This window comes from Ascochyta rabiei, chromosome 12, assembly GCF_004011695.2.
Source record: "Ascochyta rabiei chromosome 12, complete sequence".
Taxonomy (NCBI): Eukaryota; Fungi; Ascomycota; class Dothideomycetes; order Pleosporales; family Didymellaceae; genus Ascochyta; species Ascochyta rabiei.
In genome coordinates this window covers 1,369,036-1,395,652 of record NC_082416.1, presented here as the reverse complement: position 1 = coordinate 1,395,652, position 26,617 = coordinate 1,369,036, and the positions used below count along the sequence as shown (strand labels likewise).

The window sequence follows — 26,617 nt, the reverse complement described above, 5'->3', positions numbered from 1 at the left end:
TCCATTCTGTCGACCTTGGCGATTCCATCACAGTGATCTGACGGGTCACTGTCATTCCTCCCGGCGTTACTGCGGCGAGCACGAGGACACTTACCATCGTCAGTTGCGCCTATACCATGTTGACATAAAGCGGTGCAGAAATTGAGCTTTTCTGTGAGAAAGAGTAAAATTCCAAGCTGCGTTGCCCTGGATGGATCCCAGAAGATGACTGTCATTGGGGGTGTGGTCCTTAGCAGTTGCCATGATGAGGATATGGGATGCTCTCTTCGCACAGCGGAGTCAAAACTGGGCTCGTAGACTCCTCTCCAACGATCCAGAGGCAAACAACGACGTTGAGCTTGAAAAGCTTTTCGAAATGTCGAGCAAAGTAGACTCGGAGTTATCACTGGACAGCCCCAATTTGGTCAGCAGCGAACCCCTAATTCCGGCCGTAAACTATACATACCAGGAATACAGACCACTCCTTCTACACTTGGATCTTGAGGACAAAACTGTCACTAAGCAGCTCCACTACGAGACGTTTGCCAGGTGGGACGCCATGGCGGGACTGATGGCGGATCTCGAGAAAGACGGCATGATCATCAGCAAACCGTGGGACATGGCAGAAGAGATGGAAGTGCGCAGCGGCGATTGGGACGCACGTGTACGTCAGGGGTGGGCGATTCAACTCAGCTGCCAGTATGTGTATGGATCTTCGCAGGAGACAGACAGCGACAACGGCAGCGACCGTGATAACGGCGACTATGAAAGTGTCAAGGTGACATATCAGACATGTAAAGATGCCAACGAAGAGGCAGAGGACTGGTGCCTCCCTAGATGGAGAAGCAGAGTTGAACGATACGGGCCGATAAGGGGACAGACGCAAGAACCATCGTGGAGAGTGCTCACTCTAGGTTGCGCATCAATGTTGTTTTTCGTTGTTACTGTAATTGTATATACCGCTTGACTTCAGAGTCAAACAAGATGTGACTATTGGAAGGAAGAGATGGAGACGGATTGGTTGAAGCGTGGGGGGGGGAACTTCTACGAATTGGCCTGTGCGCATGACGTGGATGGCGAGCCTCGGAATGACGAACCTTAGTCAAGACACGACCGCATTCAGCGCCATTCAACACCAACAATGGACGACATGGCCTCACGGATAGCTTCCCTACGGTCTATACTGCCAGACCTCGAGTCGGCGCTTACATCTTTCGCCCACTCATCCTCCAAGTTCGGCGTTGTTCGCACCGTCAACCCCACCAGCACGCAACCAAAGACGCTGTACATCCTCGATTCTTCTTTCAACCCGCCTTCAGTGGCGCATCTTTCTCTCGTGACCTCTGCGCTGGAAAGTCCGGCAGAATCGGAGAGAAGTCCGTACCGGCTGCTGCTGCTCTTCAGTACGCAGAATGCAGACAAGGCACCCAGCCCCGCGAGTTTCGTGCAACGCATTGCATTGATGACTATCTTCGCAGAGGACTTCTCACGAACCCTCAAGAAGTCGTCTCCCGATACAGACCTCGCAGATCTGTCAATCGACATCGGTCTCACGAAAGAGCCATACTACTCAGACAAATCCATTGCGATTCGAGACACCACCCCTCCCTTCTACTCGTCAAACCCAATTCACGTCCACCTGACTGGCTACGATACCCTCATTCGCTTCTGTAACCCCAAGTACTACCCCGCATACGATCCGCCTTTGTCAGCGTTGAGACCGTTCTTCGATGCTGGACACAAGCTGCGCGTAACTCAGCGGCCGGCCGACCCGAACGACAAGTCGTCGAATGAATTTGGCACTGTGGAAGAGCAACAGAAGTATGTACAGGATTTGAGGGATGGCACACGTGAGCAGGATGGCTTCGATCCAAAGTGGGGGAGCAACATCGATCTGGTCAAGGCCAACGGTGGTGTAGGCATCAGCTCGACAAGGGTGCGCAGTGCTGCGAAAGAGGGCAAGTGGAACGTGGTGAAGGAGCTTTGTACGGAGGGTGTAGCAGCTTGGCTCCAAGACCAAGCTTTGTACAGTGAAGATGCGAGCGGCAAAAAGCTATCGAGCTGAATGAGTGCTGGCACTCAGTAGACCTTGCTAGAACCCCAGCCTCGGCCACAGAAGGAGTAAACGCAACTGCTCGAGCTAGTGAAGCTGTGCGAATCAACGCGCTGTCTCGCATGATTTCCAGAGCCTGGAAAGATGCCTATGGCAGTGCATGCAGTTGATGCATTTCGGGTGGAGATGTGCTCCATCCTTACAGTTGGTTGTCAGGTGCCATAGTGGCTGCTTCCCGCAACTCAAGAGCTGTGTTCAAGTAGTTGCAACCCTTTTCACGACCGCAGCTACTTTGGAAACCCCGATTGCGCGCGGTTTTCGTCTCACGTTGGTCCTGCTTTTCGTCAACTGTGACGTGAGTGCTTTCCTCCCCTCACGGTTTGGCGACCACACCACGTGGCGCAAGCTCTGCCAGTGTCAACAATAAGCAAACCTACAGGAAAGCTCACGTCATCTATCTCAACACCATACCTCAAGTATGGCATCGAAGCTATGTTGCATGGCTGAACAGGAGGGGAGATCGGACTCACCAGAGCTACCAAACGCTCGTCTGGGCGGCGCAACTCCCGCAAAGCGACCGCTGCTACCAAAACAAACTGGATCGCCCAATTCTCGCTTCACAAGCGTTCGGTCTGACGAGCTTCACGAGCTTCACCAGATCTTCGATCATGCTCAGGATGACGAGGCTTCTCCTATCCGCACGCCTCGCACACGCTTCAGTCGTGCTTCCATCTACAGTCTGCACAGTTTGCACAAGATGACGAGCATGCGTTCTTTGATTAAGCGCAAATTCTCAAGAGATCTGGTGAGAAAGGACTCTGGACTAAAGATTCATATCGAGGCAACGCAAAAGGTCACAACCGGGGAGCAGGACACTATTGTTAGAACATCGAAAGACGAGGCTAAGCAGCAGCTGAAGATCACAAAAGACGACCTGCGCAAGGACCTGCTGAGTGACAAAAAGCCTGATGAGGGTGGGTACGACTCTGATGCTGAGATGCTGGACGACTTTGCAAGGAACCTCGGCAAGAAGACCCCCAGCAAGAGAGCGAGCATTCACAGCGTGAATTGGTCGCCTTCCATTGGCAGGTGAGCTTGGGTTACTCTGAAGTACATACAAGATTGCTGACACTCGCAGCAAAGCAACGCCGGTGTCATCTACGAAGAGTCGCACCATGAGTGCCTGCAACCACGATCTACAGCCTTACCAGATTCAAAAACCTCCAGCTGTCTCACTGGCTACCCGCGTCAGTCATGTTTTCAGCACACCGAACCTTCGGGTCGATGTCTCAGACCAGAGAAACCTTGCGTTCAGACGCTCCCAGTCTGCTACGTCAACGGTTCGTCCTGAAATATCACCACCGTCGCCATTGAGACTTCCCAGTCTCACCAGCAACGACCCAAACGGGGTGCCTTGGGCTCAAGCAATTAACGAAAGTCTTCGCCTATCGCAAATTCTAGCACCACCACGTCAGGTCATTCCACAAAGCTCACAGACACTGCTACCTCTCGATCAGGCTGTGACAATAGCACAAGATACAAGCCAAGAGTCCGGATCTGACAAGAGTGCCTCTTCCCGAACAGCTTTGGGCGGATCACCCGGAGCAACTGTTCGATCGGTCGAAATTCGCGTACAGCAACCAACTTCTGTCGCTAGTCCGCGTCCTCCTGCTTCCATCCGAGGCGCCTTTCAAGATAACTCGGCGTTCTCAAAGGATGAAGTAGCCCACGAAGACGAGGTCGATGAGGAGGACAACCCGCGCCAGTCGGTACATCTCTACAGTATGCGTATCTCCCACCACCTACGCTCGGGCTCTTTGCTATCCTGGGAGCAGCCTGCCGATGCTCCGGAGCTCCCTGCTCCTACACAGCTCTTCCATGACCGAACTGTTACAGATCAGGTCAGACTCTCTCGTCCGAGCATGCAGCTAGCTCGACATGAACGACAAACATCCAGCTCAGGGTTTGCTAGCTCGAAGGTGCCTCCAAGGTGGGGTAAGGTCTTGCCTACAGATCACGATATACGGGGCGATATGGCATCTTCCATCTACTCGAGTAGACCACAGAGCCCTCCTGACAGTCTTGTTGCATCTTTGACCAGCCTGGGAAGGACGTGCACAGGTCACGATAACTTTAGCAATACACCGATCCGTTCTCCACAGGCCAGACGATCCAATTCCTTTCCTACTGATAATGAAAACACTCCTCGAGCGGTGCCGTTATACGGCTCTTCGAACCTCAGAGCTGTACAGGGGGTACCCATGACCAGCTCATTGCTTGTTACGCCGGTTCCGCTAGCACGTAAGAACAGCGTTGCTGATACTAAGAAATCGAAGTTTCGCGAAGAGTTCAGCCCCTCTCCTCCACGAAAGAAGGCAACCCCGTCAGAGTCGATTATGAGGTTTTTGAATCCGAAACGCCTCAGCGCACGAAGTCAAAGCGAAGCATCTCTAAAGTCTGAGTCTCCGATCCGGACTGGTGATGGTGCAGTCGACACCCTGGAGGTTCCTACCAATCGGGAACGGCGACAATCGCAATCTATGATGAGTCTTCAGACTGAAAAAGACGCCCTGGGGAAAGGCAAGGGGGCTGATCACGTCTGGAACCAAGCTCTGAAAGCTCACCAGGAAGAGAAGGCAAGCTTGTTTCTACCGAAGAACCGCGATCTTGCCACATACGCCAGTCCTTTTCGAGAACGCAGTGGAAGCACGGTGACTCGCCACAGCGCCAACGAAGTTAGCACATCGTTGACACGGGAGGCTCCAAACGCATCTGGAAGCTTATTCGTTCCATCATACGCCCCTTCATTCGCGCTACAAGCTCATGGGCTCGAAGAATTCGCCAGTTCACGAGTCGTATCGAGACGCAGTGCTATGGCGAGTGCGGAGGACAAGGCTCTTGACCGAGCGATTTCGATTGCGTTCGAGAAACAAGGTGATAGCCCTGATGTTGTCGGAGCTTGGGGCCGCTATCCATCGCATACTCGTGATGAGCGGACTAACTCCGCTAGCAAGGCAGATCGAGTGGAAAGTCGAGATTTTGCGCTCGAGGCGGCCATTGAATTCGCCTCCGCTCAAGACATGGATGACAATCTCATTGATCCTACAGAACGCGTGCCATCCATGCCACTCATGCCGGGCGAAAGAAAGAGGAAGAAGAAGGTTGGCAGTAGTCGTATGGCAAAAAGCAACTCCATGACTTTTGGCAAAACGTTCCTGAAGAACTACTCGAAAATTTTCAAGAGCTCATCTACCGAGTTCAGAAAGCATGGACGCAACCACCGCAGCTCCATTGCAGCTGGTGGTGTGCTGGAATTTCCGGAGCTCGAGATTCTCCCAGAAGTATGGAAACAAGGTTCCTCCCTCGATGGCAGCGGCGATCGAGGGCACCGACGTGAAGAGTCTATGGTACGACGCCGTGCAAGTGATAGCAATGAGGCCGGTAAGTCGCAGACACACGATTCGATGGCCACTCTGCGACCTCGACGAAATTCGTCGGCGCCGAACCTGAACGAGTTGGCCTCCCACGATGGCGCTAATGAAGACAAACACGCGGAGGACAACGCTCGCGTCTGGTCAGTATACTACGACGATTGTGTCCGATCATATCCTTGTCCAAGCGCTGAGATCGACTTTGGTCTTAAAGACTTTGGCAGGTCGGCTCGTAATTCATTTGACAGCATCACGCCGTCCCAGTATCCACATACTATGCCTGCACGCCTAGCGAGACATTCACGCAACGCCAGTCGAGTAAGCCGCACCAGCATAATTAGTCGCGGAAGTGCACGACCTAGTTTCAAATCGATGGGCAAGGACGACGAGTTTGCGGAGAAGAGAAGCATGGCTAGTGTACGACGCAGTACGATGGACCTGATCTCAAAGTTTAAAGAACAAGAGGTCACTGAGCGTGAGAGGGTGTTATCCATCACAAGAGCAGGAAGCTGCTACAAAAGTGACGTCTGGGTGGCGTCATAGGTGCTTCGGATGACGAGTAATATGTGGCAGCGCATCTTTAAATTATAGAATCAATAGCGTCTTGCAGTCTTCCAGATGTAGTTTAGAAAAGCTCCACTATGGGATCATGAGTACTTTGCTGACTGCAAATACGTCTTCACGTCAGTCCAGGCACCTGATCTGTTTCGTCTTCTTCGTCAGACTCCAGTAGCTCTTCGTCCTGTATGTGGTCATTTCCGGAGTGTGACTTGCTGACACCTTCGGGCTTCTGTGCATACCAAAAGAGACTGATCGTATCAGCAGGTAAATCCATGAGTATAGAATGGGCTTGACGTACGCTTCGGCGTAGTAGTGTCGGTCTTTCCTCTTCATCTCCTGCCTACACTCAGCCAGTAACACCTCGACCTCCTCTCGCGACCATTGCAGTACTCTGGTGAACAAGCCAAGAGACAGACTTGGAAGTCCGTCCCATAAGTCTTCGTACACGAAGCGGCCCAGGAGCTTGAATCTGGCGCCCTTGGCCCATTTGCCGAGTGGCCATTTGTAGGTTTTGACGTTGACGCCGACAAAGCCCACATTGCGGAGTTTGAGAGCGAAATGGCGAGGGCCGGTAGCGTCTAGTCCATTCTTCACTGCGGCTTCGAAGAGAAGGTCTGACCATTGCATGAGAGGAGAATTGTCAGCTGTGACGCCAGGGTCCATGCATTTGATGGGGAAGGTCAACTCTTGACACTCAATGTAGCCGCCAGATTTGAGATTGACGTATGCTTGCTCAAACAGGCGACTCCAGTCCTTGATGGAAGTTACCATGGCGCGCGTGTGAATGAAATCGAATAGATTATGGAAGATCCATTCCTTTGTACAATCGTCGATGAGGAACTCGCAGTTTGGCGGCACTTGGTCAGGTTGGATAGGACTTAGATCGGTTCCCAGTACTTGAGCAGACGGATGTTCGTCGGCAAACTGAATGGACCAGATACCGGTTCCGCATCCCACGTCTAGCACTCGTTGGACATCCTTGGGGATTGGTGCTCGATAAAGCTGTCCGTCAAGTGTGAGGCGAAAGGCATGGTGCTGGAGGTCAAGTCTGTCCATCTCTACCTGTAACGATCTAAATTAGCGACAGAAGCGTTACAGCAAGCCATTGGCGAGATATACATCGTCGTTTGGCATTAAGTATTCGCCTTCCGCGTACCCATGATACCTCCTTCCGTTCTCGAAACGAAAGTTGAAAACGGACGAATTTGCTGAAATGGTATACCTTCACTATGTCAGAAATAGCTGCAGTGGTTGCGACGATACTGGTGGTGTTGTGCGCACGTAGAATGCCCTTCTCCGTAGGCAGAGTCGCTCTCATCGCTCGCAGACTGGCATATATTAGCATATGGTTCAGTTACTGCCAAGTGACGGGCCGCAACCGTACGTCGATCTCGAGTGAAGGCTCGGTATTGCTAGCCGCATCTGCTGTAGGGTCTTCATGGGTACCGGGGTTGGTAGGTGCGCTCGACGAAGCCATATCGACACTGCGATTAATGGATAGGTAGAGGCTGAACTGCATTGCAAGTTGCTGCTTCCTTTGAAGGATTTTGTATGCTTCGATATTCCAACATGTTGATAGTAAAGGGATGGAGTGGCGTAGACAGGCGTCCACGGCCCTCGAGATGTTGCATCCTGATCCGTCAAGCCAATGGTAAGGTCTACAGAAACAGGCCAAGGATGTACATCTGCGACACTAGAACGTTCATCAACACGCGTATGCACCATGAAATTTGACGCGCAGACATCACATGCGCGGAAGCGGCGTACAGTGGATCGGCCCGATTAAAGCTGATGGTGGTGAAGTTCGAGCTTCCGCTTGTGGAGATTCTATTCATCCACCAACCTACTCTAGGTGCAATGTTAAAGCTGCTTCACCGGGCATTATAATCTGTAGTTTCGAGCATGTGATTTGGCCAGATGGTTAGATCATAATGAGTAGAATGGACAGTAGAGAAACACAGTGATTTACTCGTGCCTATCAATTGGCCCAATGATCATTAGCCGGAATTGCGCACCCAAGCTGCTGGGACACACGGACCGCCTGACGGCACACTGTTGTCGTCATCAGGCTTACCGGTGATAAGATGCCAACAAGAGATCCGAGGAGATGTACTGTAGAAGTGACGTTGAAAGAAGGTGTGTTGGTCCCTATCTGCAAGACCTTGGGCTCATCTGTAGTTGGTGGTCCGTGCTACATCGCCGTATAGGTCCAGAATCCATACTCGAGGTACTCAAATCTCCATTGGTAAGGTCGTGTCAAACAATGCCATTAGTTTATGGACGTTCGTGGGCTATGTAAACAAGTGGTTGCCAAAAATCTCCTTTTCAGAGAAGCCCTGAATAGAGCTCTTGTGATACTTCATTCGACACGCTAATCGATTCTTTTCTCTCCCCTTTCTTTCACTTCGTCTTAGCCGAGACAGAGTTGATTTAAAGCGCGTTCCGATACTTGTCCCGCAGTGGCTGTTTTTTCTGACCCTCGCTCTTCCCTCTCTAAACAGCTTGCCTTCCCTATCCTTCAACCGTCGTTTGACATCAAACAAACTCGTTCCCTCATAACATGAGAGACCGCTTTCGCGCCAAAACTGACAAAAAATATCGTCCTAAGAACTGGCAAGCCATGAACGAGCGAGCTGACGACCAAATCGAGCCCGCAGCAGCGGTGCGTTCGGTCGACGCTCTTCAGCGATGGGCGCTTATCACTGCCAACATTACTCAGAGTGACCATCGACCCAACGAGGCTAAGACCATGGAGCGTATTCAGAGCAGATACGGTAACTCCAACACGAGCGGCGCATCAACTCAGCATAACCCCAATCGACGCAAAGAGTATAGCGACTCAAAAAACCAGGCACTACGACTAAGACCACGACGGCGAAGCGGAAGGACATCGTGTCACCTACCGGAACATTGAGGTATGGTGAGATTTACGTGAACAACACCGCTGAGGGTAATATCGACCAGCTAAGCGGCCCCGAAAAGACGATGAAAAAAGCAACATGGTGGATATCAGCCGTATAGACGGCGATGACGACAATGACGACGGTAACAAAAACGCACAGTCAAGTGAGTGGAGCTTCCAAGTGAGGATGAAGTTAAGACCGCAAAGGCGAGGACCTACATGGAGATTGACTGAAGGCTCTGTACCTGACACGGACGAAATTGAGAGACCACACTCGCCAATTACCTGTCGGCAGAGGAAGTCATCAATGGCGTTTGTCTATCCGTCTAACATTTGACCTCTTCGCTGTTTAATTAAATTCTGGCAGATCTAAGAGCTCGGCACACGTTAGGTGCCCCCATTTCCACACGTCAACTGCTTCGGTGCCTGGTAGCATGTATGGCTTCAGCTGCTCCCTTACCCTCTTCAATTTTTCAATGGCGTGTCCTACCTTGATTACGCTCGCATCACCGTACGTCTTTCCAAAGACGAAAACGGAGAACCTATTTCGACGTCAATATACCACATTCTCGACACTTTGATCGTTAAACTTACGGGATACCCGGTGCTTTTGCGATCAGTCCATTTTTGGGATCAGTCTCGATAGGCGTGCCTTCTGGGTAATAGCCCATGGGAACACTCAGGACAGGCGATCCAGCCTTTGCTGCAAAAGCCTGTAGGGTGACAGATAGTATCGGTATGACTAGTACATCACAACCATACCGATCAAGAGTTCTCTCTAAGCAGCCAGCGAATTTTTCGTCTTTCTTCAGCATGGTCGTGTATAATGCGCTTTCTGGGTCCGTTGCTTGTGCCCGCTCAAACCCTGCTACATTTCGAGTAGGATATTCTTCCTCTGCACACGTTTTGGTGAAGTCGATAAGGTCTTGGAGATTGCTAATACCCTGCTTGTCAGTTTTCCAATCGCTCAGATAAGCCTCAATGGCAATTTTCATATCTGTATCGAGCACGACCTGCTTCTCTTCTTGCGACAAACCTTCATACTCGCACACACCCTCGACCCTGACGTCCCTCACAATTTCAGCTCCGGACTTCGTTTCCAGGAGGGATAGAGTGTCTTCGAAAGCCTCTAATTTGCATTCTGGTATATCGCCGAAATCAATCAGGTCCAGGGGTATGCCAATTCGGACACCGGTCAGATCTGTTTTCTTAGAGTAGCAAGCAGCTAGGAGATTTTCCATTAACACTGTGGAATCAGGGTTTCCCGGCAGATATCGTGGGGAGCTGCAATTGAGCGACTCCAGGACAAGTGTATAGGTGATAAGCATAGCATCTTTGACCGTCCTTGTTAGCACACCAACCGTATCCTGTCGTTTGCTCGCATGTATTATGCCTTCTGAAGGTATGAGGTCTCTCGTTGGTTTGTAGCCCACAATTCCGCTTTTCTCTGCTGGACTTACAATCGAGTAGCAGGTCTATACATTGTCAGCCGCTTCGAGCCGCTTCGACTCTTATTCAAGCAAGGACGTACCTCGGTTCCAATGGCGGCGAAACATAGCCCCAAAGCTGTCGCAACCGCACTGCCGGAGGAACTCCCACTCGCTTTCGATCCCTTCACAAAAGGCCCGTAGGTCTGCCCGCCTCGCGCAGACCACCCTGAGCACCCACTTGTAGACCGGAAACCTGCCCACTCTGCCATGTTCGCCTTACCCAGAATCACTGCGCCGGCGCTCCTTAGCGCTGTGACGACGGTTGCTTCGCGCGTCGACGTGGTACCAACGAGGGCGAGAGATCCACATGTTGTTTCTGTGGCATCGAGTGTGGGGATGTTGTCTTTCAGCAGAATGGGGACGCCTTGCAGGATGGAGCCGTGAAAGCCAAGAGCGCGCTCGATATCTCGGGCCTGTGCGATGGTGAGGGCGTCAGGGTTAGTTTGGATTACAGAGTTGAACTCTTGGTCGACTTCAGCGATGCGACAGAGATAGGCGCGAACTAGTTGAGTTGATGTTAGTGCGTTAGACGCAAAGTGATGGTGGATGTCTGTAAGGGTTATGTCTCTCAGACACGGGATTGATGATGCCAAAGGTCTGGGGCTCATGGCGTGAGATTTTGTTGTAGTGTGTAGTGACCTGCTAGGGCCGAGTTGTCGAGGATTCGTATTGCGATAATAAACTATTCTGGTTCTTTCACGCACCAGTGCTTCAAGAGCTGCAATGACGTTTTTCGAGTCGGACTTAGTGACGGTATAGAGCAGCGAGAATATTATGATGGCGATGATGTGACACCGATCTCATAGACGTGGGCAGCCTTGCATTTTATAGCCTGCCAGACCTCTCTGTCTACGGTTTCAGACACCCCGGTATTAAGCTTTTTCATTTATGACCACGGATGGCTATTGTATCCGTCCGTTGTGTCCCTTCTTTCTACAATGTGTCTACAGTGCTTCGATTGTTTGCCTTGATCTGGCACAGAACAAAGGAAAGACGTATTTGGCTAACGTAGGACAAGTGAAGTGTTTGGCATGTTGAAACCCTGTGCAGCCGAAGGGCTGAAGCTTTGTAGTGAGACGTTTTTGAAATAAGATGACAGCAGCACCGATTTCAAGCTATGCTTATCCATTGTATACCATCATGACAAAGGAACAGGGAACATCGACTCAAGGGGGTTTTGTGGCAGTAGTGCTTTCTCTGAGGCCGTTAGTTCAGCCGCTAGCTGTAACGGTGCAGCAGTGGCAGAGCGGCTACGGCTGAGGCGCAGATCCGGGGCTAGAGTGTGTGTGGGAGACTGGAGCCAAATTAGACTATGGGGATGTTTCGTGACTTTGTGAGGTCATCAGGTCTCCGTGCATTTTACCGACCAACCGTGCGCATGCTGCGGTCCACAGGAAGTTGGAAAGTCGAAAGAGGTGGCAGGACGCGACCATGTGTGGAAAAGAAGAGAGGTCAGGTAACGATATATATGCATTAAGTGTATACGTTCGTGTAGAACATGTCGGCATGTCTGACCGGGAATTATTCAAGGCAAAAAGAACGCCACCTTGGCGTACAGCGTACAGCGTACAGCGTAGCAATCATGCAGAATGCAGCCCCTTTATACATGCACATCCGTGAGGTCTTGCAATGCGTCGTGGTGATTTGAGTTTAGTCGTGTGCGAATGAAAAGATGAACGCCAATTATGCAAGGCGCAGTCGCGTTCGTAGAGGCATTATGAGTCGTTAAGGTCGTGCAGGATACTTCCAATAGTGAAGCTACAATCGCTCGTTGGATCAGAAATGCTCGTTAGAGTCCACTGGCATAGGATCCTTCTCGGCTGCGGCCATTCGCGTCGATCGAGTCTTTCTTCGAAGCCGTGCTTGCACAGCGAAGATGCCGAGGACGAGAAGCGCCAGAAAAATCAAAGCAATTTGCAGCCATTTGACAGTCACCTAAAGCCAGTCAGCGAAGGCTTTGAAACAGACATAACTACTTACTGCCTCTGTGCAACCCAACGCGGCGCTGCTCCTGTCTGCTTTTGACAGATACTTCGGAAGGAAATTGCACGCGGCCACTTCTCTTGTGCAGTATTTGTTCGTATTCAACTTTCCAGCCATTTGGAGCGTCTCAGATCTACAGCCAAAGGCGTCGTCACCCTTGTTGGTGTAATGGAGAACGATGGAGACAAGCGCAGTTATAGCGCCGACCAGACTTGTCAAGACTACGGCAAGTATCCAGAAACGGCGTTTGTTCTATCAGGGGTTAACATGGATTTCCAGCGTTGTTTGCTAGAACGCGCTGTTGCACATACAGTCGCAAACTGCGTGTCCATATCCGGCTTTCGTAGTTGCGCCCATGCGATGAGCGACACAACGGCGGCGGTCAGGCACAAACATCCAGAAGCGATCGTCGCATCGGTGTCATTTCCGGTAAAGTAAACGATAGTTTCGTCGATCGTGTATGACTGTGTGCGGTCGCTGAATGTACTGGTCTGTACATTTACTCCTCTTGGGGTGATCCAATCGCCTATGATCCAATAGTGTGTTGTCAAGGCCACGGAGACTAACGACAGCAGGAAGAAGAGTATCGACGGCACAAGCGCCAATGTGAGTAGCTTTCGGTATTGCATGGCGATTTGAGTCCTGTCACACTGCAGGTGTAGCAGTGAACGAGATAATGCAAAGGCAGGAAAGGACCGGGGCAGGGGACAAGGGCCTAGAGACACTCAAGTACAAATGGGCTCACACCGGAACCATGTTCCTGCTCACCAGCCTTCCTGGGCTCGTAGACATGGACAGCGAAGCTTGTTGTGTCTAGGCGCTGCACGTGCTCATCCGCCTTCTGCGCTTTGCCGTCCGGCGCCATGCTTGAATCGAATAGTGCATTTGTTCTCGGACGATTGAATACGGTGTAGGCTCCATAAGGCTTGAGCTTAGCTTGATCAGGATGCGCCGCTTAGTCGACGGTGTCCGTTAGTGTGGCGGCCCAGCCACGTTCTGGTTTCCAAGGCTGATGACTGCGGAGATCGGGGACTCTCGACCGCGGGTCCTCTGCTCGTCATGAAAAGAAGGGGCTGATGCAATCAAGGTCGTCTGATGGCATAGTTGGGGCGAAGTGCGGACTGGACTGGAGAGTTCGACGTCATGCTGGACTATGGCTATGGGAGAAAGCGGGTCCGCGGTATTGCCAAGAAAATGTCAGGTCCTGGGGCCATCCTTCGTTTTTGTACAACGCACGAACACAACGCATAAAACGGAAGGTGTTGTCCGTGAGACCTATAACAGTCGATTGCTGTGCACCGCGAATGGCTGATGAGTTGGTGAAGACAAATTCACAAATCATCTCACTAAAGTCTCCGGCCCTCATCAAACGCCGGTCCGGTATCTTGATTGAATGTTGTCGCGACTGGCCGTTTTCCCTTATAACACTGGCAACATCACACGAAAAAGTAGGAAGACCCTCACAACCTTGAAGATCCCCTTCGGCTTGTCAGGACATCACATCGCTAAATCCAGGACCTTTCGTCCATGGATTGTCCTTTATAGCTAAGAATAAAGTCGGCGTTATTACGACTTGACCTCGGCCGCAACGCTCAAGATACCGGCGCACCAAGGAGAAGCATACTGATTTGGCTGTACGAGCTTGATAAGCAAATTTCCCACCTTCTCGACAGCACATATTATTAGCCGCACCGAGAGTTCTTGCAGCCACAGTTGTGGAAGATTACCTCCGGCTCGTAAAACCTGGTACCTGGTTCGCTCATGGCCAAGAGCTTGGAACCGCCTGTCTTGTATGACTTGCTGACACAATCGAAGACGAGATTCCATAGGTAGACGGAGGCCTGCGAACTTCAAAACTCGGCTCTCTCTTTCTCGAACGATATTCGGCATTTGTAATCTGTTGTACGGTTTACTCACCATCTCTCCAGTAGCTCCGAGAGTTGGACGATGGCGGCATCGTCGGAATGATCTGACGACGATGGTGGGATATCGATGGTGATCGAAACTTCCGATAGGGCCAAATTGATCGCTACTTTGTTGATGACTCGCTTCTTTCTTGGACTTGTCTCCAACATGCTTGTCGCAGAGATTGATGACATCGACTTTGCAGCAGGACGAGGCTCTGCAGAAGTCAGGCCAATGACCTCTTTGATTGTCGAAACAGCACCTGTTTCCTTTTCGAACGATGCTAGTTGACGTCCGGCATCAATTTGTAGCCTCGGAGGTACCTCATCTCCCAGTGTCTTTTCCGGTGTATCTTCCATCAAACCCTTGGGCTCCGCAACCACTGCTACAGTCTCTTTACGAACTATAAGAGGTTTCTTTCTCAAGTAGTTGATAGTAAAAGCTCCAGCAGCCGCCACAATCATCAACAACGGCAGCGCGTGCCGCCACGAAGCTGCAATCTTGTCGATCTCACTTGAGACGTGAGTAGCTACTACGCTCGACGTCCACTACGACACATCAGCTCATGAACATGCACCGCGAAACCCGGTCGCCATGAAACGTACGTTGCCATTGAGGAAGTCTTCCGATGGCATCAAAGTAGGATATGGATACGCTCGTGCACTTCTTTGATTGCTCAGAGCCTCCCAGACCCACCAGAGCACGCCCTTCGTAACGAGCATCTCAGACACCGACGGCCAGCGCACAGTGCCCTTCGCAACTCGTTGCTCAATCATATTTGCAATAACGAAGAGGTGAAATCGAATGTGTAAAGAGATCCGAACGCCAGATCAACGGTAGGCAATGGCATGCTCAAATACCCCTTCCCCGTCGCCTTGAAGGTACTTCTCCCATGATCGCGAGTTCGAGCAGTCGTCCAATTGCGCGTCTGTTGTGTCATGCTAAGCGCTACTAGTCCTCCGACATCTATACTGCCGCGTTTCAGACCTGCATGGCAAGGCTGCATGGCAAGGCTGCATGGCACCGCCTACGCATACCAGCGGCGCTTAGGTATAGCTGGCTGGTAACATTGCATGTTTGATATAAAGCCACGAACAGGTGACGGGCGGTCGTAGATGCATGCAGATCATGAAGCAAGCCGTAGTCCAGCACGCCACAGCCTCGATCCTTCTTGACAGAGGATGCTGATGGGCTATGCGGACAAGTCCTCCTCATAGCCGCACTTGACTAGAACATTGGCTACAACTGAGCTTGGGTAGAGTCTGGACGACGACAACGTGAAGAACGAAATCAAAAAAGAAAAGAAACGATCGTTGCACTTGTAGAAGACAGTATCCACAATACCACGAAAAACAGACCCAACTTCACATTGACATGGCTACATACAAGCCAACCACATCGTCCGCTACCTTTGAGCTCGCACCCGTGCCACCCCCTCCGCACGAAACATCTCGCAAGCAGCCCAAGCATCGATTCTCCAGCCCTCGTTTCAAGGCCATCCTCCTCTCTCGTCACCCTCGCGCAGCAGGGTGCAGCTTCCAGACGCTAAAAGTGTTTCAGCCTCGCAGGAGGAATTTAGACCCTGCTATCTGCGCTTTCTGCGGAATGGGCGGGCATCTACCACCGCGCCTGCATGGTCTCGTGGGGTGTTCCTCCCGCTGATGGTGGGAATTTGGTAGCCGCTTTGATTGTCGGTCGAGAAGCTGAGGGTAAGAGGGCTAGGTCAACGGTCTTCTGGATGAACATTGCAATCGGTGTGTACTATCCTCAGCGAGATTCCACGAGAAGTGATTATTATTATTTTCTTGCGTCTATAGCACGTATCTAAACTCCCTGTTGTGTAAATCTGTCTGGTCCAGAAACTCGTGGTTTTCTTCCGCTTTCTACTCGCCGCCTTTTGCGCTCTTCTCCTCGTCCCTCTGCTTGTTCCTTCTCACGGACAGTTACCGTATAAGAATAAGGTCAAGCGTATTTAGCACGTACAGAATCACGATGCTGATCTTTGCGGGCAGATACCTCGGCGCGTCTTTACTCTGGAAGGTCTGCGGCGAGATGATGTCGGGCATGATGAACCAGAAGCTTATACCTACGGCGGGGGTGAGAGGACCCAAGAAGAGGAAGATGACCTGCCAGCCGTGGAGTGCGGCATTCATTGCCGATGTATTGCAAGAAGTACACAATACAAATCAATGGCGTGATGTGCAGGTCAATCTTGCGCAGTAGACGTTGACTTGCTTCTTTGTCGATTGGCTGACGAAGACCTCCCGAATCTCTGAGAAAGTGAAGTGCTGCATCAGCACCGTGGTTTGTTTCCTGGTTGCTTGTGATTGCTTCTCTTCCTCTGGGCCAATGTCGTCGTCCGGGGGTGGCGTGCGAGTTGGTAGATCATCTGCCATGGTGCAGGGTCGCTGTTAGGATGTCGCGAAGGTGCCAGCTGAAGGACTGAGGTCTTTGAACTGTAAGATTATGCCCAAGTCACCTTTGTACGGTGCGCAAGCCCGAGTGATTATATCATCAATAGTATCTTGCAAGTATGACCACCTTCCATGATCCTTCGTCGCGCGCCATGCAGTCTTGATAGCCTCTTGTGGGTCATTGCAGATAAAAAAGTTTGACCTGCTACGGCCTATGACCTTGGTAGGCACGATACAAGATATAAGGGAGGGCTCACTTGGTAATGGTTCGCTGAGGACTCGTTGGGCGCACGTCATTGCTTGCTAATTTGGGTCATCGCCATTGTCAGCTTAAAGCATGCAATGGCGAGTCGTGTACGATTTGCAACATTTGGTATCGCATTGGTCAACACGGTTGTGCGAAACTCAGTAATGTTGGTAAGATTCTACTTAAAAAGCCATGGGTATATAATCGAAGACGTACATTCCAACTCACCGCAACGCCTCTGCATACAATTTGGCAACTTCGACACCGGTCTGCACCATCCCTCAAAAGTATCCACGCACACACAAATGTCCTTCGCACTTGCCTGTCGCATGAGGTTTGAGATACAACGCCTACCGAACCGCCTTTCCCACGTCCTTGTCCTCTTCTTCTTCCTCTTTCAGAGCTGGTGCTGCTGGTAGTTCTTCTTCATCTTCGTCACTCGCCTCTCTGGCGTCCGGAATCCATTCAGAGCTTCGCCGACTCAGCTTTGTGGCTAGGGGTGGATCACGAGGGCTTGCTAGGGGGCTGGCGGTGTGCATTGCCCTGATGCTGCTGATACTATCCGTGCGGCCATGGCCTAGCAACCCGCTTCGTACACTGAGCCCGTCTGCCTGCTTGTTTGCGTAGTAGCTGTTGCGCTCGCTGCTTAGGACGACTGGCGCTGTTGCGCCAGACACAGAGTAGACGCTCGCTCGCTCTGCATTGGCATTGGAGAGACCATTGACGTTGGTGGGCCTATTGGAGGCCGAGTATATAGTGTCCACGTTGCCGGACAGAACGCTGAGTGGCAGCGACTCTCGACTGCCGCCATAATGCGACGAGGGTGCCATTGCACGGACCGAGGCATTCGTGTCGAGCGAGTTTCGGCGGCGACGTTTCGACGACGATGCGAGCGTCAGGATGGACGCGTCGTCTGAGAGCACGTTGTTCGCTGTCGCAACGTGGTAGGAATGGGGACCTTGCTGAGGGGCCAGATGCGGGGGGATGGCCAAAGGCGGAGGAGAGGTGGGGAACTGGTGGGAGAAGTGAACGGGCGGGGCAGTCGTCGTCGCTGCAGGCTGTGTCGGCTGGCCTGCACCCAGGATGTGCGAGGGCGCGCTGGACTGTATGGTGGTCAATGTGGTGGTGAGGGAGTGCTCGGAGCCATTGGGCGACGAGAAGGTGCTGCCGCCGTTCTGGTTGGTGTTCCCCGTCTCCGCCTTTGACCGCGTCGAGTGCACTGTCTCGGGCATGGTCGCGACCGTCGGCGCATTCGATCTCGTGCTCTTGGCATGTTGGCGCTGTTGTGCAGCTGCGGCTTCTTCGACAGAGGTAAAGCTCTCGTGGGAGCGCGGCGTGTCGGGCGTCGAGAAGGAGAGGTGGCCCGGCGCATCCGGATTGATGCGGCCGGACTCTGGGTATGGGTTGTTGTTTGCCGATGCCTTCTTCGCAGCAGCGCCGTTCTTCTTTCCGCCGCCGTTCTGGTGGTCTGAAGACGAGGGCTTGAGGTTCGCAAGGCGCCTCATCCAGCCCGCAAAGGGCCGCTTGCGGGTGGTCTGCCGGTCTTTGAAACCACGCATTAGTGGGATTCGAATGGCAAACGCGAGAGGGGTGGTAAGCCAGAAGAGAATCAATTCAACACGAGCGATGTTTGGCGCGGCAGAGGGCTGTGCAGCATGTTCAAAGACGTACCATGGGGTCTCAACGCGGCTTCGGCTGTGGCCATGCTCGTCTAGCGCCAGGAACAGCAGAGGGAGAACGCTGGAGACGGTGTAGAGTCTAAACGGACCAGACGGACAGGACGGACAGGACAGACGGGCCCTGCGTGCGCGTGGCCTGCTTGGGTCGCTGGATTCTCGGCGATGCTCCACGTGGTGTGGTGTAGTGTGGACTGGGCTGGGCAAGGGCAAGGGCAAGGGCAAGGGCAAGGGCAAGGGCAAGGGCAAGGGCAGTGGCAGTGACAAAGGACGTGCCTGCTCCCCTGCTGCTCGGTGCGCTGGTCGCTCAGCTGACTGGCCAGACGCAGGGCGAGGCCGGATCTGGCTGCGTTTACGACAGAGGGGCAATGGCTAGGGGCGATGAAGACGTGTGCTCGGACAGCAAGTGCAGCTGTGATATATGAGCTCTGCAACAGAGGAATGTGTCTGGAAGGGACGTTGGCTGGATGCAGCACGCACGAGGGACGGGGCAATTGGCTGCTGCGTTTTCCCCAGCTGGACCCTGAGCGCCTGGAGCCTGGAGCCTGGAGCCTGAGCGCCTACCTACGGCCCGCCGCGCCAAGCCATGACGATGCAGCTGCCATCGACGCGCCGGTGGGTCGCGTCTTGCCCTGACTTCCATCGCCAGTGCCCACTTTGCTTGCAACATCGCAATCTCCAGCCGGAACTTCGACATGGCTAGCTGTACGTCATTCGTTCACGAGGGCGGTGGATGAAGACGACCATGTCGATTCGGCCCCTGCCCGATGAGGCCGTTGCCCAGATCAAGTCCTCCACGGCCATTGTGTCGCTCACCGGAGTCGTCCTGGAACTACTGAGGAACTCTCTCGACGCAAGAGCATCCAAGATCGACGTCACGGTTGACTTTGCGCGCGGTGGTTGTACTGTCGAGGACGACGGCCTGGGCCTAGCACCCGCCGAGTTTAGAGAAGATGGAGGACTGGGGAAGCTCTATTGTACGTACACACCATGCCTTCAATGCAACACCAGCCAACACGCACAGGCACCTCCAAATACCAATCAGACGAACCTCTTTTCGGTCAACATGGCACCTTTCTTGCCTCGCTTTCGGCAATGTCCCTCCTGACGATCACCTCGCACCACCACGCGTATCGCTCGCACAACTCCATCTCATTCCACCATTCTCGAGCCATAGAGAGGCAGATACCAACTACTGCTCGCAACCACGTCCACGGCAAACATGGTACCCGGGTTACTGTCCGAAATCTGTTTGGCAACATGCCAGTGCGCGTGAAACAACGATCCATAGTCATGGATCAAAAAGCAGAGCATCATCGACTGCGCGAAGCTCTGAAGAACGCAACGGCCGGCTTACTCCTGAGCTGGCAAAGCCCAATCTCACTTAAAATCCGGGATGGTGACAACAAAACCATCGTGAACTTCAACACAAAGCATGCAGTCGTGGCGGGAGATAGCCAGAGCACCGCAGCTGGCAGGCCACGCTCTGCGCACCTTCCGTCGCTACTTCACATCATGACGCAGGCCGGGTACATTGCCACGGATGAGTGGGCTTCGTGGGTGCCAGCGTCCGCATCAACAGCCGTCCTGTCAGTCAAAGGAGCCATCTCCCTCGAACCATCACCTAGCAAGCATGTACAATTCATGTCATTTGGCTTGCGACCGCTCTTCAGCCATAACGGGCATAACGAACTTTACGATCAGGTCAATCGTCTGTTCGCACTGTCTAGCTTCGGCACTCTTGAAGATGACGCCGATGTAGATGATCATGAAAAGCTTCGCCGGCAGTCGGACAAGCGCTTCAAGAACGACGGGTATACCAATCGCCAACTCAAGGCTCGCAAGGGCGTCGACAGATACCCCATGTTTCACCTACGAATCTCGGTAAAGGACGGACGTACATCAGATTCGGTGGCAGACCGTTTTATCGAGGACAAAACCAACCTGCAAGCAGTAGTAGAGATACTTGGCGTCATGATCAGTCAATGGCTATCAGTGCACCACTTTCGCCCAAGAAAGCCTTATCAGAAGTTAAGCCCATCCAGAACAGCGTCAACACCAATATGCGAATCAGACAAGCAAAATTGTACCCCGTCAAGGAAGCGCGAGGTATTGTCGAAAACATCGGCAAAATCTTCGCCGGGGACAACGAACATGAGGCCTATGACAACAAACGCCGCGAAGAGGAAGAGACTGGTAATGACTCCACTAGAAGATCCTTCTGGAAAGCCGCGTCAACAAGCCTTTGCAGAGTGGTCGCGCATCAAGAGCGGAAGGTCAAGCTTTTTTGACAGCATAACGCCCATATGCAAGGCAAGAGCAGACACTCTTCTTAAAACACCCTCCTCCTCAACTTCAGAGAATGCAAACGGCCAACCGCTTCATGACGCGAGCCAACAGCAATACGCAGCTTTCAACGTCACTCCCATTTCTAGGGGTGCTTTAAGCGAGTCAGCAATTGCAGTCTCGCCTGAACCTGAGAACGACACTGCTTCTGCAGCAGATGAGACTGTCATATGGACTGATCCGTCAACCAGCAAGACGCATCTTCTCAACGCGCGTACAGGTTGCATGATAGCACCTCAACGAGCACGATCCCAGACCGACTCTGCAGCCCGAAAGCTTATGGCTAACGAAGGAAATACAAGCAAGTCACTTCGGATGACACCCAGATCTGCAACTGCCGAGTTCACAAGAACGCCATGGCTTGACGGCGTGTTGCAGGGTTGGGAGAACCCTGTTTTCAGGCCAAGCGAAAGAAACATTCAGCGGATGTCGCTTCAAGATGATCTGGAGCAGGGACTACTACAACACTCGCAGCACGGCCACGTACACAGCACCCACTTCGATATGCAGAAAGCATTCGCCGAGGCAACGTCAAGCTCGGCCAGGCTATCGAAGGAAGGCCTGCGCAACGCTCAAATTATTTCACAGGTCGACAAAAAGTTTATCCTAGTAAAGATGATGGGCTCACCTACAGGCTCCGAAATGCAGTCGGCTACAGAGGTGTTGGTATTAGTCGATCAACATGCGGCAGACGAACGCATCCAAGTCGAAACACTTCTAGCCGACCTATGCAACCCAAACAACAACTATTCACACTCGGGCTATCAATCAAAACTTGGACTTAGCTCCCCCGTCGATTTCGTCGGCCTTGAGAAGCCTTTGCAATTCACAATCTCACCACAGGAGCATACGCACTTCCGACTTCATGCTGCGAGCTTCGCTGCTTGGGGGATATTGTATGACATCAGCAATTCTACGTCACCTGGGAGCAGACCTGGGGCAGCAGAGAAGGAAACGTTCAAAGTTTCAGTCACCACCCTACCGCCAAGTATCTCGGAGCGCTGTAAAGGCGATCCTCAACTCCTGATCTCCCTCCTGCGGTCTGCAGTATGGAAGTATGCCGAGTCACCGCCAGTCACACCAGCTGCAGCCAATGACCGGCACAGAAGCTGGATCGCAAGGATAGCTACTTGCCCGCCGGGTCTTGTCGATATGATCAACTCTCGCGCCTGTCGATCGGCTATTATGTTCAACGATGAGTTGAGCTCAGAAGACTGTAGAGTTTTATTAGATAAGTTGGCAGATTGTGTCTTCCCGTTCATGTGCGCACATGGAAGACCGAGTATGGTGCCGATTGCTGATTTGCAATGCATCGGACGCGTCAGTGATGAACCAGAGCCTAGTTTGGGAACCGAGACCAATCAGGTAGGAGGTTTTGTGGAAGCATGGAAGAAGTGGAGAACATGAGCGGTCAAAGAATATATTTACAAACATGGTTACGGCCTATGCAACAACAATTGGATATCATCGCCCTACTCTGCTCATGTCATAGCATCTTTTCACAACATCGCTTGACTGATGTCCGCGCCCATCCTCGCCCAAACTCCATCAATACCCATATCGAACTTCCCATCATCCTTGTGCATGATGACCGGCTCCTCGCTGCCCTCACTCCCGTCTTGCGTTGGGTTTCTGAAGATGACGCTCTTCTCAATACCCAGCGTCAAATGAATCGCCGCTGGATCTGTGACTCGGTACTTTTTCAGCTCTTCACTGCTGTCAGACAGCAAGTGTTGGATATTCTCCGCAACGACTTCCGCCTGCTTGAGCGCTGGTCTCGCGGCTTTGTGCGCTTTCGTCGCGGCAACATCGCCGAGTGCAAAGATGTTGGGATACGAGTCATGCTGGATCTGCAGCGTGTCCTTTACTCTGATGAAAGACTGCTCGTCGACGGCCTCGGGCGCCAGGGAGCGCAGCATCTCCGACTGTGGCGTCTGGCCTGTCGATATGATGGCGAAGTCGGCGGATATCCTTGTACCGTCGACGAGCTCGACGTCGAATGTTGTGCCGTTGGTTGGGTATCCCGCTTCTGGCAGCTTCACTCGCTTTCCAAGCACGGTTTGTACGCCTAGCTCGTCGAATCGCTGCTGCACAATGGCGTGCAACCCGGGGTGGAATTTGTTCATCACGTTCGCTCGTGAGTGCACTAGTGTGACGCTCTTCTCTGGGTAGAGCTGCTTGATATCTGTGGCCATCTGGACGCCGACTGCTCCGCCGCCGATGATGACAATCTTCTTGCTGGCCTCGACTTGCGCGGCGTGTTTGCGCAGGTACGTCGTTCCGTCCAGCTTCTCGCTCCCAGGCAATGTACTCGGCGGGCTTAATTTCGTCCCTGTGGTGATTGCCAGCGCCGCATAAGGAAATCTGTTCGTCTTCTGTCCATCTAGTTCTACCTCTCGATCCAGAATGATCTCCTCCTTTGTCAGCTGCAGCGCTTTTGCCTGGATTATCAGGCCTTCTTGGCCGAGTCGGCTCTTCTGGTAGGGAATAAAGGCTTTGTGTGTGTCGACTTTCGTTGTAAGCGCATACCGCGGAAAGGCAAAGAGATGCTGGAAGTGACTGTTTTTCTCTACAAGCAAGACGCGGAAACGGTCTTGTGATGTTTTGGCAAGTGATTCGGCGAGGGAGAGTCCGACGTACGAACCGCCTACAACGACGACGTTCTTTGGTGTAGACTTGGGCATCATGGCTCTGAGCATGGAGAAATCGGTGTAATGAATAAGAATAGAAAGTGCGAGGGTGATGAGGGCAAAGGCGACTCTTTTGTACATGGGACTTGAGACACACATATGCCGCGTGTGCCGCCTCTTATCTGATTGAGGACCGCGGTCGGAAAAGAGATTATCAGATCGGACTCGGTGCTTCGAGCGACCGAACCGGCATGTCCGCGACCTATGTCCGGCAGGCTACAATTAAGTTGCATAACAAAGCTCAGGACACGCTTGAGCTGACCAACGCTAAGAGCTCAACCTTGCCTTGGCAGCTCCACCTGACCAACGCTAGGCATCATCTTCTAAACCTATTTAGAAGATAATATAAATATGTTAGGATTATATTTATAACAAAAACTTAGGGTTAGAGTTAGCTTAAGGTTAGGGTTATTTTTGGGTTAGGGTTAACTTATCTAAAATCTATTACATTTTATTGTTGTAGAGTGCAGCAGCTGCAAAGATTTTAATTTTGGTGTTCTTGCATGTTGCTTGGACCAAGTCGGTGAGTCGGTGGTCAGGTCAGCTTTAGCGTTGGTCAGCTCAAGTGTATCCTCAAACAAAGCTTTACCCACACATCCCAACTTTAATTCCGCGCTTACGTGGTCGCATAGTGATCAATCTATGCGAAAAAAAGGCAGCTGTGTACAGACCCAAAACTCCGTCATCACCGCTATTTCGTCCAGACGTCGAGAGTGTCTGCCTCAAGAGCAGGCTCCTGGAACGATCATGAACTGACTAATCAGCCAACGCATGCTGTATACTGGTAGAGATAATAGGGGCTGGCATTTAGCGTCATTTCAGCGACTCCGTCCAGTTGCATCCAAGCAACGTTGTTTAAGGAGGTACATGTCAAGAACATGTTAAACAGAAAGGCAACTTCAAGGATGAAAGCGTTTAGAAAATAATTGAACACCACGAAGCTGAAGGAAGGGACTACTCTGTGCGAACAGAACTAGAAAGCAAGTCGTGCTGCATATGCTTCTTCGAGTCTTAAGCCTCCAACCCCCCTGCTTGAGATTATTGTAGGAGAAGTCCATTCTGAACGTGAGTCTGCAAGCTCCTCAAAACCTGAAGCTTAATCTCAGTCACTACCAATGGAAGGTAGCATCTCTTCGAGATTGTATTTCCTTTCGGATCATCAAAAGCACGCATGATAGATAAAAGGTATGTACGAGCGCAATGAGACCCGAGTAGCCACAATGCAGGCAGTCAGGTCAATTAAACGCTCACGGTATCGTTCTTGGAATATTCTTAGAGGGCTTGTAGCGAAGGTGGACTTTTCGAACAAGCGTGACAAATTCGTTCCTGTGTATGTGTATGCATTCGTGATGACACTCTTTTTCCTAGGTGCACTTTCAAAAAGAGTGCAAGCAGCGACCAGCAGCTCCACCAATGGACAGACGCGGAGCTGGTGAGACTTCCCCGTCGCCCGCTCCGTCCAGATCATGATGAACGAAGCGTGCGCTGCCTGAGCACGTAGCTGCCGTTGCAGTGGTGAGAGACAGGAATGATGCAGTCTCGCTGCAGAAATAATTCGCGGGCCTCCGCTCACGCTAGTCGACGCGTTTGGCTGATGATCCCTGCACCCCTAACCCCTTTGATCAGCGTCGCTCACGTTGCGCAATCAAGCAAGACAGCAACATCCAGATCCTTGATGTTATTCTCCACGATTGTAACATGATCATCCGGTCTCAATCTCTGACCCGCGGCACCTCATGTACCGCCCAGTGTGCCGGCTCTTCCGCCTCCCCTCCAGGCTACAACGGCGCGCTCGCCGCTCCCGTGTCTTCGCAATGTTTATCCTGATAGCAACAATCTCCACGTTCATATTTCCCTTCTACTGCATCTACAAACCGCCAAACACTTTGATACGGTATTTCCAGCGCCGCTGGCCGGATGTGTTGTGGCACGTGCCTACTTCCGAGAAAGTGATCGCCTTGACTATCGATGATGCGCCATCAGAATTCACAAGGGGGATCCTGGAGCTGTTGAAGGAGAACGATGCAAAAGCGACGTTCTTCGTTATTGGCGGGCAAGTCAAGGGAAGGGAAGGGATTCTGGCACAGATGGCGAAGAGCGGTATGGAACTCGGCAACCACGCAATGCATGATGAACCGAGTCGATCCCTTTCGCCGACGCAGCTGGAAGCTGAGATGGGAGAAGTCGAGAGCTCGATCAACGGCACCTATGCAAACCTTGAGCTGCCGCGGCCGCCCAAATACTTCCGCCCTGGGTCTGGGTTTTTCAGTACGAGGATGCGCGCTCAGGTCAAAGAGCTAGGGTACCAGATGGTCTTGGGGAGTATCTACCCTCATGACCCGCAAATTCCGTACCCGGGGGTAAACGCAAGGCACATCTTGAGCATGGCGCGGCCTGGTGGAATCATCATCTGTCACGATAGGAGAGGGTGGACGATACCGATGTTGCGCAAAGTGCTGCCTGAGCTGAAGAGAAGAGGGTACACAGTCACGACGGTAACAGGATTGCTTGAAGCTGCAGCGAGAACGGATAGCAGGAGTAGAGCGAGCTGAGACTGGCGATCAATAACAAATATCAAATCGCCGAAACGCAGACATGCAGATGGAGGTACGATAATCGAACCTTTAGAAGCTACTTTCGATTCTGTCGGCTTCGAAATTGCCCTTCCACACACGCAGCGCCTTATCTGCCACTCTGCAATCGAGCCAGAGGACCGATGAAAATTATTGTGTTTGTTGCATAGGAAAGATGTACCCTCCGACACAAGCCTTAGAACCCGTCAATTCTTTTACAGTGGCTTCATCGGTGAATTCGGTTGGGCGCTAGACAAAGTGATTTATGAGCATCGTGACGAGCTAGCATGTCAAGAAGTAGTAGGTTATATTCTTGGGCTTGACATTAGACAGCAGATGGATGGGGCTTTTTGCTGTTTCCTTCGAC

General features: G+C 52.1%; 14 protein-coding genes across 15 annotated transcripts, besides 6 other annotated features; 6 read left to right on the top strand and 8 right to left on the bottom strand.

Annotated features, from left to right (window-relative positions):
• Positions 1 to 241: 241 nt before the first annotated feature.
• Positions 242 to 946, top strand: EKO05_0007536 (uncharacterized protein; the record flags this gene model as incomplete). Its single annotated transcript, XM_038947162.1, has 1 exon — positions 242 to 946. The coding sequence occupies one exon, from the start codon at positions 242 to 244 to the stop codon at positions 944 to 946; it is 705 nt and encodes a 234-aa protein (XP_038793862.1).
• Positions 947 to 1,120: 174 nt separating this feature from the next.
• Positions 1,121 to 2,044, top strand: EKO05_0007535 (Nicotinamide-nucleotide adenylyltransferase; the record flags this gene model as incomplete). Its single annotated transcript, XM_038947163.1, has 1 exon — positions 1,121 to 2,044. The coding sequence occupies one exon, from the start codon at positions 1,121 to 1,123 to the stop codon at positions 2,042 to 2,044; it is 924 nt and encodes a 307-aa protein (XP_038793863.1).
• Positions 2,045 to 2,510: 466 nt separating this feature from the next.
• On the top strand, positions 2,511 to 6,006 carry EKO05_0007534 (Nicotinamide-nucleotide adenylyltransferase; the record flags this gene model as incomplete). Its single annotated transcript, XM_038943316.1, has 2 exons — positions 2,511 to 3,121; positions 3,171 to 6,006. 2 exons carry the CDS (start codon positions 2,511 to 2,513, stop codon positions 6,004 to 6,006), a joined length of 3,447 nt encoding a protein of 1,148 aa, XP_038793864.1.
• A 136-nt stretch (positions 6,007 to 6,142) lies between these two features.
• Positions 6,143 to 7,543, bottom strand: EKO05_0007533 (uncharacterized protein; the record flags this gene model as incomplete). 2 transcript variants are annotated; one of them, XM_038943439.1, is made up of 5 exons in its annotated part: positions 6,143 to 6,272; positions 6,323 to 7,086; positions 7,144 to 7,246; positions 7,306 to 7,352; positions 7,409 to 7,543. In XM_038943439.1, the coding sequence occupies 5 exons, from the start codon at positions 7,541 to 7,543 to the stop codon at positions 6,143 to 6,145; spliced, it is 1,179 nt and encodes a 392-aa protein (XP_038793865.1). The 2 variants fall into 2 exon arrangements, with proteins under 2 accessions (XP_038793865.1, XP_059493048.1); XM_059637065.1 differs by having other exon boundaries at positions 6,143 to 7,086.
• Positions 7,544 to 8,584: 1,041 nt separating this feature from the next.
• Positions 8,585 to 9,045, top strand: EKO05_0007532 (uncharacterized protein; the record flags this gene model as incomplete). The annotated part of the gene is made up of 2 exons (XM_038943381.1): positions 8,585 to 8,798; positions 8,876 to 9,045. 2 exons carry the CDS (start codon positions 8,585 to 8,587, stop codon positions 9,043 to 9,045), a joined length of 384 nt encoding a protein of 127 aa, XP_038793866.1.
• A 230-nt stretch (positions 9,046 to 9,275) lies between these two features.
• Positions 9,276 to 11,024, bottom strand: EKO05_0007531 (Amidase; the record flags this gene model as incomplete). Its single annotated transcript, XM_038943430.1, has 3 exons — positions 9,276 to 9,468; positions 9,521 to 10,401; positions 10,458 to 11,024. 3 exons carry the CDS (start codon positions 11,022 to 11,024, stop codon positions 9,276 to 9,278), a joined length of 1,641 nt encoding a protein of 546 aa, XP_038793867.1.
• A 1,168-nt stretch (positions 11,025 to 12,192) lies between these two features.
• Positions 12,193 to 13,028, bottom strand: EKO05_0007530 (uncharacterized protein; the record flags this gene model as incomplete). The annotated part of the gene is made up of 3 exons (XM_038943398.2): positions 12,193 to 12,351; positions 12,397 to 12,651; positions 12,711 to 13,028. The coding sequence occupies 3 exons, from the start codon at positions 13,026 to 13,028 to the stop codon at positions 12,193 to 12,195; spliced, it is 732 nt and encodes a 243-aa protein (XP_038793868.2).
• A 1,284-nt stretch (positions 13,029 to 14,312) lies between these two features.
• Positions 14,313 to 15,080, bottom strand: EKO05_0007529 (uncharacterized protein; the record flags this gene model as incomplete). Its single annotated transcript, XM_059637064.1, has 2 exons — positions 14,313 to 14,852; positions 14,910 to 15,080. 2 exons carry the CDS (start codon positions 15,078 to 15,080, stop codon positions 14,313 to 14,315), a joined length of 711 nt encoding a protein of 236 aa, XP_059493047.1.
• Positions 15,081 to 15,293: 213 nt separating this feature from the next.
• Positions 15,294 to 15,327: a tandem repeat.
• An 860-nt stretch (positions 15,328 to 16,187) lies between these two features.
• Positions 16,188 to 16,457, bottom strand: EKO05_0007528 (Allantoate permease; the record flags this gene model as incomplete). Its single annotated transcript, XM_038943273.1, has 2 exons — positions 16,188 to 16,233; positions 16,288 to 16,457. The coding sequence occupies 2 exons, from the start codon at positions 16,455 to 16,457 to the stop codon at positions 16,188 to 16,190; spliced, it is 216 nt and encodes a 71-aa protein (XP_038793869.1).
• Positions 16,458 to 16,490: 33 nt separating this feature from the next.
• Positions 16,491 to 16,700, bottom strand: EKO05_0007527 (uncharacterized protein; the record flags this gene model as incomplete). The annotated part of the gene is made up of 1 exon (XM_038947164.1): positions 16,491 to 16,700. One exon carries the CDS (start codon positions 16,698 to 16,700, stop codon positions 16,491 to 16,493), a length of 210 nt encoding a protein of 69 aa, XP_038793870.1.
• A 615-nt stretch (positions 16,701 to 17,315) lies between these two features.
• Positions 17,316 to 18,670, bottom strand: EKO05_0007526 (uncharacterized protein; the record flags this gene model as incomplete). The annotated part of the gene is made up of 2 exons (XM_038947165.2): positions 17,316 to 18,508; positions 18,637 to 18,670. The coding sequence occupies 2 exons, from the start codon at positions 18,668 to 18,670 to the stop codon at positions 17,316 to 17,318; spliced, it is 1,227 nt and encodes a 408-aa protein (XP_038793871.2).
• Positions 18,671 to 18,729: 59 nt separating this feature from the next.
• Positions 18,730 to 18,758: a tandem repeat.
• An 84-nt stretch (positions 18,759 to 18,842) lies between these two features.
• Positions 18,843 to 18,895: a tandem repeat.
• Positions 18,896 to 19,157: 262 nt separating this feature from the next.
• Positions 19,158 to 19,203: a tandem repeat.
• A 183-nt stretch (positions 19,204 to 19,386) lies between these two features.
• On the top strand, positions 19,387 to 22,394 carry EKO05_0007525 (DNA mismatch repair protein; the record flags this gene model as incomplete). The annotated part of the gene is made up of 2 exons (XM_059637063.1): positions 19,387 to 19,618; positions 19,666 to 22,394. The coding sequence occupies 2 exons, from the start codon at positions 19,387 to 19,389 to the stop codon at positions 22,392 to 22,394; spliced, it is 2,961 nt and encodes a 986-aa protein (XP_059493046.1).
• Positions 22,395 to 22,486: 92 nt separating this feature from the next.
• EKO05_0007524 (uncharacterized protein) lies at positions 22,487 to 23,776 on the bottom strand (the record flags this gene model as incomplete). Its single annotated transcript, XM_038947166.2, has 1 exon — positions 22,487 to 23,776. One exon carries the CDS (start codon positions 23,774 to 23,776, stop codon positions 22,487 to 22,489), a length of 1,290 nt encoding a protein of 429 aa, XP_038793873.2.
• A 147-nt stretch (positions 23,777 to 23,923) lies between these two features.
• Positions 23,924 to 24,250: a mobile genetic element.
• Positions 24,057 to 24,105: a tandem repeat.
• Positions 24,251 to 25,491: 1,241 nt separating the features above from the next.
• On the top strand, positions 25,492 to 26,229 carry EKO05_0007523 (uncharacterized protein; the record flags this gene model as incomplete). Its single annotated transcript, XM_038947167.2, has 1 exon — positions 25,492 to 26,229. One exon carries the CDS (start codon positions 25,492 to 25,494, stop codon positions 26,227 to 26,229), a length of 738 nt encoding a protein of 245 aa, XP_038793874.2.
• Between the last annotated feature and the right edge of the window lie 388 nt (positions 26,230 to 26,617).